At 33.3% G+C, this 10886-nt stretch overlaps 1 protein-coding gene across 1 annotated transcript; it reads left to right on the top strand.

Moving 5' to 3' along the window:
* Positions 1-291: 291 nt before the first annotated feature.
* Positions 292-690, top strand: LOC143634792 (uncharacterized). The gene has a single exon (XM_077102783.1). The coding sequence runs from the start codon at positions 292-294 to the stop codon at positions 688-690; it is 399 nt and encodes a 132-aa protein (XP_076958898.1).
* Positions 691-10886: the final 10196 nt, after the last annotated feature.

The raw sequence follows: 10886 nt of genomic DNA, 5'->3' as shown, positions 1-10886 counted from the left end.
CATCACCTCATTCGATACATCTCTGAATCATAATAATAACGATTCATAGCCGTATCAGGTTTACCTACATCACACCTTTTTCAGCTTCCAACAATAACTTTTGTTATTCGTGGAATTTATTGGGTACAGTACTGTTATTATAGTCATACCACTTAATCCCTCCCTGCACACAGTCCATACCAATAGGTTTTGCTATTTGTAAGATTTACTGGATACAGTTGTAGTCGTACCAGTGTACCAGACTACCAGTTCATTTGTTTTCTGAAGAAACATATTCGATAAACCACTAAAATGGAACGTATCACGACTCAAGTGTACCAAGGAGTAAGAGGATATTGGCGAAGGAGACGCTACGAGCGGCTAAGTGGCAAGAGCCGCGACGTGTCTAGACTAAAATGGCGAAGGAGGTTCTGGGGGGTACGAATAACACCAAAGCTTAAGTTTAAACTGAGGTTGTCTCCAAAGAAGTTAATAATCGGGCTACGTAACGTATATGTTAACATGATGATGCGACTCGCAAACTCGTCGCTGGTGGCTGGAACTGGTAGCTATGGAGAAGCGAGGTTCGGGATGAAGCCCGCGGTGAAAGGGTATGATGAGAAGGTGATCATGGAGTTCTACAAAGCATTGGTGATGAGGCAAGCTCTAATGGCTCCGGTTGATGGTCCGCAGATTGGTGTTACTCGGTAACTCTTAATGGAAACTTGTGAAGTGTTTTTTGTATAATATTATTTAAGGGATTTAATTAAGTAATAAGTTGTTAATCAACTAGTGGTGTTTTAAGATTTGCTTAAAATTTGTTAAGATGTTAGTTTTTTTAACAACGTTGTTTTTCGAGTCTACATGTGATGGAATTTCAACCGTCCTTAGTTATTTGACGTTTTGGATCTGGCTCGAAAGCCTCCCTTAGGGTGAAACCCCAACAACCGGATAATCCCCTAGATGTAGGCGTCGAGGCTTGAGCTGGAGACATCTCCTAGGAGAAGCAACCGGACTACTGCTAAGCCAAAAGACATGTGATTGGATGTTGTGTAGTTACGCAAAGAAACACGCATAAGAGCGTCGAGTAAGGCTTGAGCCACTTTTAATGGTGTAACTTAGATCACAAATCATTTGCATCAATTAATTCACTACTCCTTGAGATTAGTAGGTCTTTAGGGTTTGGTTTTGTGTGATTATGAGTGAAATTATTAAATCAGTTTCATTGTCTCTTATAACTTAAAAGTTCAGAAATAATATGCATCGTTTTTAAATGATGAAGGTTCAAGTTTTATTATAGACATAGTGGTATAAATTTAAATGGTTAAATAAAAGGTTAATGTTTATTAAAAATTGATTATAATAGTTATATGAACATCCTCACATGATCATCACTTAATCTCCTTTGTTTTATACCTCCTTTATTGGTTTTTAATGGAAAAGATATATTCACTCTTAACTTTATTGCCACCCTCTTGTCTTAAACCTCACATCAATATATATTTTTTCTATTGTTAATATTATCTATCTTTTTCTTGTACTTTTGTCTTTCTCTTTTTCTTTTTTTTTTATTATAATTGTTAGTATTAATGCATTGCATATTTGGGAAAATGTATATATAGGAAAGTGAATAAAGTAATCTTAGACGTCTAGTCATTTTACATGTGAATCCTATTAAAACTATGACTTTATTTTAATTAAACTTAACTGGTTCTATTTTAAAACGACGTACGTTTTGATAGGTTATGTATAAAATGGTAAATGTCTAGAAAAAAAATACAAAACCATAGATCATTGCTCCACCGATTGTAAGTGTTGACTATGTGTACCGATAAAGATATTAGCAGTTTAGCACACCTAACAATCTAATGTCTATTGGTGGCATGCAAAAGCATCACTAGTATTTTACTATTTTGAAGCAGTTCTTTTAATCGATTTTTACTAATCACTTTAACATTTTCTATATATTATAATTTTATTGCTTCTATAATATACGATTGTTTATTGGATTACATCGAAACAGAAGGAAAGCGGGCAACAAGCTGCGCCGCTACCCCTTTTTGAATCGCAAAACTCAATCTTTTAAAAACTATATTTGCTGATCTTTGAGTCATAACATTACTATGCATGACCCGCTGAACACGGGTAAGTAGCTCCACAGCTTCAGGCGCGAGGAAACCAAAAATGTCAAAAGCAAAAGGAATAAATACATGTTGGTTGTCAAGACACGCCTTTTCATGTTTTGCCACCTTACTTGAAGCAGCTTTTAATGCGGCTTAACCGACCGCGAAACCACTACTCCCTAAGCCCACCAAATGAGAAACCCCTGTTAAATCCACACACACGTGTTTCCCACTTATCCATCCAAACACCAAAATGTCAGCCGGTCGAAGAGATGATCTTCCCTCCGACGGGTCAGTCAGGAAATTCACAGGTGCTTCTTTCTTAACAGAAATTCCAGCTCGCCTGAATATATCAAAGAGCACATCCCTAACCAGATCGTGTCGGTACTTGAACCCCGGGAGCTCTTTACAGTGCACCGCGTGCTCCTCATATGAGTCTAAACATGCTTTACGACAAACAGGACATATCTCATCAACCAGAAATAGAGGAATCATAAGGCGATACTTAAGGATACTACGATACTCCACTGGAGACATATGCTGGCCTAACCCATCTATAGGGATAGCAAGAAGAAAATCTTGAGCATGTGGTGCTTGTAGACACTCAAAAATGGCTTTTTGTCTGCTTGTCATGTTAAAGTGTGACTCCATGTCGTGAACAATTTTACTAAAAAGAGTGCTCGCCAATGCATGCTGGGCTTTAGAGGGGGCGGTCTCTTTGTTAGAGAAACTGCTAAAATCGAAGCTTGAAATCATATCAGGAAGACAAGCCAGAGCACAAGAATAATCAGAATCCATCCCACATATACCACTGTCTCGCAAAATGTGATCCTGAAGCACCCACGATTGGGCTCTCGAGGCCACAAACGCATAAGAGGAAGCCTCTACTGCCGAATACAACCCCAAACCCCCATTCTTAATGGGTAAGGAAGCAAGTCGCCATTGGAGGTCTCCAAAGAAAGGACCTCCACAAACTACAATGTCCTCGATCGCCTCACGCAATCCCTTGTCAAAAAACACCGCTGCCTCCATCATGTGTACATGTTGGCATGTTCTCAAACCGAATAAAAGTTTAGCAATACCCATACATGATCGAAGCAAAAGTAACTCACTCTGCGGGTCGCCAAGTTTTGGGAGAAGACGCATCAAATCAACAGCATTAGTAGCTCTCTTCTTTGCGAAACCCTTAATAAACCCGGTGTCTTTACTAACAAAAACTTATATTTACTGTATTTATACGTACGTATACTATTAAGATAAGATAAAAATATATGAAAAGGACACATGATGAGGAATATAATAAAATAGACCTTACCGACAACTATGCATTTATGTGATTGTTTATTAATCGGACAAAAACTTATAATTATAATAATTATAATAAAACAATTAAAATAATAAAATAGAAAGGTATTTTAGATGAGAAACAAGAGTCAAGAGACCTTAAAATATGATTGCATTGGCTTCACGGTGGGTTCAAAAAACCGTTGTACGGGTTTGATACGTTTCATTAAGGAACATTAGACGTTCATGTATTTTCGTATAGTGGTAATGGTACAAGTTCAAATATTATGAAATGGGTATTGGATAAATATTATTATAAGTATATTTTTGATGGTGTACGTGCGTATTTGAAATTCATAAAAAAGGTAGCATTAAACTTTTAAAAAGGGTTTATCAAACTAAAATTTAATATACTTTTATGTTTTAAATTTATTTTATTGTTTGTTTTTCAAATTTGCTGACATGTTATTTTAGTCAAAAATATAAATATACTAGCTTTAGAACCCCGTGTATTACACGATATTGGTTAATGCATAAATTACAATGAATAATTTAATAGAAATAAAATAAAAAATAATTAATGTAAAAAACAATACCACTAGAAGCAGCATTTAAAACAATGAGGCATTTAGATCTGAATGATGTAGTTAAAGCCTTTCACAAAAATGTTTTTCACTCCATACCCTAAACCCTAAATCATATACAAAAAAAGACACCAGATTTTTCTTTTTGAACAGCTTTCATGATATCCTTATAAACACACTGTTGTTCAACTGTCACAATAGTCTTATACTAAATATTAAAATGGAAAATTTGTCTATGATTTTTAAGACTTATTAAATATTGGATATTTGTAAAAAGTAAACAAAATTATTATAGTTTTCTTTACTATGAAGATGTCTCAAAAATTAAATGTTAGTGTATTGTTTAAACACAAATTCTTTTATATACATTTTAATTTTAAAGAAAATATTTTTGTAATACGTAATTATTTATATATTAATATTTTTTTTATATTAAGTATGCTTATAATATAATTTATAACATTAATAGTTCAATTAATAAAGATTGACCAATTAATACGGTATGTTGAATTTTTAATCAGTACTATATTTAGAACAAAGATATTTTTTTGTTTTCCATCAATAGAAGAGAAGTGATTTGGGAGGGAATTTGATAGTGAGGATTAACCTCAGAATGCCATGTGTCCAAATTATTATTTTTTATTAGTATAGGTAGATATAATAGAGAAAATTCCTAAAATAAGTATTTATGAAAACAAATTTCTAGTTTTATGTACTATTTCTAAGAAATTCCAGAAATAGGTATTATAAACTAGTCGTGACGAGTATTTTGTAAAACCAATTAGAACTTGCCACGTGTCCTTAAACAACCGTAACGAGGACGTTCACTAATATTTACTCGTCGCGACTAAATAAGTTTCATGCCTCGTAATCAACACCCACGAGTAATTCATATGTCCTTTAGTCGTGACGAGTAAATTATAAGGTTAAACTAGTCACAACGAATAGATTATAAGGTTAAACTAGTCGCGATGAGTTAACTAGTAATAAACTACTCGTGTAAGGAATGTAAACCGGGTAAACTAGTCGTTGCAACTAAAGGACATATGAATTACTCGTGGGCGTTCTTTACGAGGCATGAAACTTATTTAGTCGTGACAAGTAAATGATTAGTGAACGTACTGGTTACGGTTAGTTTAAGGACACATGACAAGTTTTAACTGGTTCTACAAACTACTCGTCACGATTAGTTTATAATACCTATTTCTGGAAATTTTTACAAATTGTACCTGAAGTTGGAAATTTGTTTTCATAAATGTCACACCCCGACTTAGGGCCTGGGTGTGACGCCCTTTAGTTGGTATCTATTTTGTAAATATATCAGAGTTTCGGGTTATTAGCGGAAGTCTTTAATTAAATAAAATATTAATTTATTATGAAAACCTCTTGAATAATAAATATCCAAGTATTTGTTTTACAAACCTTTGTTTACTCTTGTTTACAATATTTTATTTATTAAAAACTGAGCCATCTCTATCTGCGAGCATCTATCTCCATGAATGACTCTAATTCCTTGCTATCTGTGCTATACTTGTTTTCCTGTAATGCGGGGGAAAATACATCAGCGATATGCTGGTGAATCGTTGACTCTGAAAACATTTGACTGACAAGATAGTTTTGGAACAAACTCAGCAGAAACGTTTCTTATTTCTAGGAACTTGTGCCACTGCCATACACACACAATTATGGTTCTCCAAGAACTGATGCCTCCTTAGGGAACTTTCGTTATGTCTGTTAGCCTGCGGCCATGTAGCCTTGATTGATAGGTTAACAGATATGTTTGGATCCAGACACACGTGTACTCGGTCTGAGTTGCTTTTATTATCTACCTTGTGACCTAGGGATCACGTAATCCCTTAAAATTTAGATATCACGTAATCTCATATTTGACTGACTATTTAAGATAAACACCCCGTTTATCTTAATGACTGACTGAAAAGGTTTAACGTATTCACCTGTGATTGTAATTGTCTTTTCTGAATGCTGCGGTGATCTCGTTTGAAAACCCTTGTGAATGAATGATGATTGATCTATAATAAAATAAGTTTATATAAATACCCTGATCGTCTCTTGATCCAGCTACAAACCTTTAGTCTGGTTTTGATAGCTATAAACCTTGACTGGTCATTTGTTTGAATAAAATATTTAAATCCGTAGTCTTTTAATTTGTTTACAAATCATGTGCTAAGTTTCTTCTTCATGAAGAAATATCTATTAATAGGTTTCTTCGTCAAGAGGAAACATTGAATTGGCTATAACCCTGGTATGAAAAATCTTACGTTTCTTAGTTGTGAAGAAACTACTATATCTGCTTGTATATAAAGGCTTATGTCTCTTGATCATGAAGAAACATTATTTTAACTATAACCTTTGCATGTGTATAGCTATTATAACCATAATCATGATCAAGGTTTTGGGCTATACCCCTGACTATGGTCTAAGCCATATAATATAATAATAAAATAATATTTGGGCAGAACCCCTACCTTAATAAGTACTCAGGAATGTTAATACTAATACAGAATGACGGCTTGATTGGCAGAACCTTGTTTCCTATTCGCTTAACTGATCTACGACGCGTCAGAACTTCGATTCTCGCACGAACTTCAAGAAAACGGACCTCGGAACTTCTCGGCAAAGCTAGCACGCTTCCCAACACTAAGTGTGTGTTTGTGAATGTGAAAATAGGATGAAATGGGTTGAACCCGTAGCTGTTCTTTTATAGGCGAGTTTTAGCCACCATCGCGTAGCGCGACGGGGCTTTCCCTACGGCCATCGCGTAGCGCAACGCCGCAATCCACGTGTTGACACGTGGTTGGCCACGTGTCCCTGGTTGCTTAATGAAGTCATCGCGTAGCGCGATGCCCTTTTGATCCTGGACCATCGCGTAGTGCGGCGCCCCTTTTTCAGAACTTCTAGGGAATAGCATCGCTTAGCGCGATGTTCAATTATGTCCACCCATCGCGTAGCGCGATGGGTCTGGAAACCCAAATTTTTCATTTTAACCCCTTTAAGTTTCAGAATTGTCACTTTTAGCCCAATACTTGAATGGGGTATTTTCAAGATGTTACAATAAATGCTTATATTGGGAATTTCCCTATATAGCATAGGTTTTAAACTTGTCGTGGTAGAGAAATGTGACGTGACAAGTTTTTCCCAGTTCTAGGTGTAACAAAATTAGTTTTCTTTATAACAACTGTCAAAAACAAACACAATAATAAACATATAAAAGTCTATTACATTTATTGTAACAAATTCTTTAAGCAAAACGTCAAATAATATTACTTATTGTCAAAGTATTAGGGTCCGTTAACTGGTTGACAACGTTTTATAATATGGAAAACTCTTTATTTGCATTAGTAAACTTTAACTACATCCTTTTGTTAGGATTTGTGAAGGCTTTAGGCCGGTTTTGGGTTTGAACTCAAATTAGCGACAAGGAAAACACGAACTTGGGCTCAGATTGGTTTCTTATTCATTAAGCTATTATAAACCTAATTTTCTCTCCATATATACAACTAGTTTTAGAGCCCGTGTCACACACGAGATAATTCAAATTATAAAATTATAAGTAAAACAAATAATTACATAGCGTATATGAAAAAAAATGTCTTACATCTATGCTTGTATCTATACAATGTGTACATAAATTGATTTTATTTATATCACAAAATTATTTTTTTAAATGAACTTATTAAAAAATGCTCGTGCAAAAATGTACCCGAGAATATTTCTTTCTATTGAAAAATTCATTCTCGGTGCCATATATGTATAATTGAAAGACTTTTGGTTATCAACCAATTTCGGAAATAAAGCTTCTCATACGATAGGAGTTCTAATCATTCAGTCTAAATATAAAAGGAGCGTTACCTTTATTGATATTTTTATCAATTTACCACTAATTAAAGGAAAGTGGAACATTAAATTGTAACAATGGATGTTCTTCAAGAGCTATGTTTTTCTGAGCTATACCATGAAAAAGATTTTGATAAGTTTCAGAGGGTTTCTCGACTTTGTCATAATGACAACATAAAAAATAACATGTTAACACAACCAATTTTGTGAATATTTTGTTTCATTTGAGCATAGTTTTCCATGACATGCTTCCCATACAACGTTCTGATCACCATTAAAGGAAAAATTAATGTTAACATTAATATTTCAAAATTGATAAAAGTTAGAAGCATTAATAGGCATGGGAGTGGTATGTCGAAAGTGTTCGCAGTCTTTTCTTACATTTTAATAGTTGAGGGAAAAATAGTCAGTTTGCCAAATCCCGAACCTTTTGATTATTTTAAAAAAATCCTTTAAAAATCAATTTTAAACCCGAATCATTTTTAAAATTCTAACTTTCATACTTTTGACAATTTAAAGTTAACACTTTGAACCCATAATAAATTTGACGTTAAATCTATTTTGCATTCTCAAACTTTTAAAAACTCAAAATTTTCATTTTTGACCCGTAACAAATTTTTAGTTAAATTTAGTTAATTTGTACCAAATAATCTATTTACCAACTTTTGACCCATAATATCAAATTTAAGTTCCATAAAAAACCCGAAACAATTTTCATTTAAGAAACATGATTTGTTGTTGATTTTTGAAATTCACCAAGTATTTTGAAATATATAGTAAAATAATATGTTAATATTTATATTTATAAAAATATATAGATATTATATAAATATAGTGTAAAAGGAAAGTGAATAATTATTTATCTATTACATATATTAGGGTAAATTAGTTTTGGAGGGAAAAAATTGTGAGAATTAACCAAAACATGACAAGTGTTCACATTTATTTTACTTTATTATAATAGGTAGATGCTATGTAATTGTAATTTTTGGTAACTCTATGCTACTAAGAAAAACCGTAGTTATAGTCCGTTCATTTAGGTCCCCACTTGTGTGCATTAAGGAGTTAAAGCGTACCGGTAAGACGGAAAAGGAGACATTATGAGCGAAAAGAGCCGTAAGAGATCTGGAGTAAAGTGGCAAATGTGGTTTTGACAAATACAAATGTCACACCATGTCAAAAGGAGCATATACATTACCAGTTGATACGACACACTGTATTGAGTCATTTTAAATAACGTGAACCAAATGTCAAAGGCGGATACGTTTGTCCCAAGGTCAAGTAGTACCACTACCCATATATGCTTGTGGTTCAAACGGTCAGCATGGCCTACACCATATATGTAACAGCTCAAGTAAACCGTGTTAAGATATTCGCTTTGCCTTCGATGGATTGCTCATTTAGAAACTCATGGTTTTGTATTTACCTACGAATTGCTCCTTTACGCAAAACAAGTCTTTTTATAAAGAATGTTTCGTTCTCCCTCAACGTAATGTTATAATAGCTATAACGACAAATATCATTTTCTTAATTCTCCCTTCTTTTACGGTTATTAATCCAACAATGAAATGTTGTTTGGCTTTAAATAGTGTATTATGAATAAGGGTGGGGCCTACACCATCTTTTATATAGGTTTTTCTAAGGACACCTTATACCTCCTATACGCCTCGTATAATTTTATACGGGGCCCTATACGCCTCGTAGAGAACTATACAGGGAGGCTATATGGGGGCCTATACGCGTTGTATAGCCCTATACAGGACGTATAGAGGGGTGTCCCTAACAAGACCCTGACTAAAATGGAGAAAAGTCCTTTGCTGATAAAACATGGAATCTTTACTCTTTAGTCCTTTTCCAAGTCACATGCGATTGATAAGTTTCGTGAGGTATCAATAGACCATAAAATAAAACGTTTGTCGGATTAAAATTAATAAACATAGATGTTTTATATTTTATATCGTTAGTATTTACTGAGTTCGATTTTTTTTTATTCAAAAAATACTATTTACGAATCAACGGTTTCTCACATACTGATTGATCATGTTGTCGTTTATAATATCTATAGCTCATTATGTGAATTAAATAACTGAATTAAATAACTACCATTACTAAATGGTTGGATGTCAATTCTAACACTTATATGCATGTTTTTATCTGTATTCATATGTGTTCTTTTTGTTTCTTTGAAGGCTAAGCCTCTTTTTGATATTTATAACTTTGAATTTACTTATAATCACCCTAACTTAGAAAAATCTTTTATTGAAGATGATCTAGTATCTATGTTTAGAGGGCCGACTTCACAAAGCGAAACCGGACGAAAGATTTAAGCGAAACCGGACGAAAGATTTAAGGTAACTTACTGTTAGGTTTTGCTATCATAAGGATTAACACAGAACATCAATTTTTAGATTTAAATGTATTTTGGAATATGACTTACAAAAGTATAAATGAAACAAAACATTTTAACTTTGTCATATTAAGAACATTTATACAACCTGTCTAATTAAATACTCTCGAACCATTTGCCTTTAAATGAACAGATTATATTATTAAATGGTTCAAAAACAAGTTGGTTTTTGTCACATGTATAATGTATTGTATAATAAAATAGCAGAAAAGGGGGAATGTTATGTTAGATAAGCATGAAGATTAGAATAGTGATAATTAATAGCATAATAATAATAATAATAATAATAATAATAATAATAATAATAATGATAATGATAACTTTATATTTTAAGATACTTTAGATTTATAAAATAAATGAAAAAGGATAGAAGTAGGGAATTGTATCTTGTGATATTGTTCATGCTAGCCTATATGCCAAATTATAAATAGGGGTAAAGTTAAAATACAAATGACAACAAAAATGAAAAGTGTGGGAAGGAATCTAATCAATTAATCTTAAATTTGAAATGTGGAGACTAATTTAAGAAATTAATCGATGAGAATGACATAAAGGTAATAACTCACTTTTGTAATCATTCTCTTTCCACACGCAAGACACGTGTCAATTTTCCTATCATTTAAAACGTTCATAACTTTTTCAAGCAACAATATT

The sequence above is a fragment of the Bidens hawaiensis genome, unplaced genomic scaffold (genome assembly GCF_021521415.1).
Source record: "Bidens hawaiensis isolate Kalapana, Puna unplaced genomic scaffold, B.hawaiensis_p1.1 tig00007248_1, whole genome shotgun sequence".
Lineage (NCBI taxonomy): Eukaryota > Viridiplantae > Streptophyta > Magnoliopsida > Asterales > Asteraceae > Bidens > Bidens hawaiensis.
Note: the sequence above shows the minus strand (reverse complement) of the source record. Positions and strands in the feature narration are given on the sequence as shown.

Coding starts and splice junctions, on each gene's coding strand:
- LOC143634792 (XM_077102783.1), top strand. CDS start 292: ATGGAACGTATCACGACTCAAGTGTACCAAGGAGTAAGAGGATATTGG.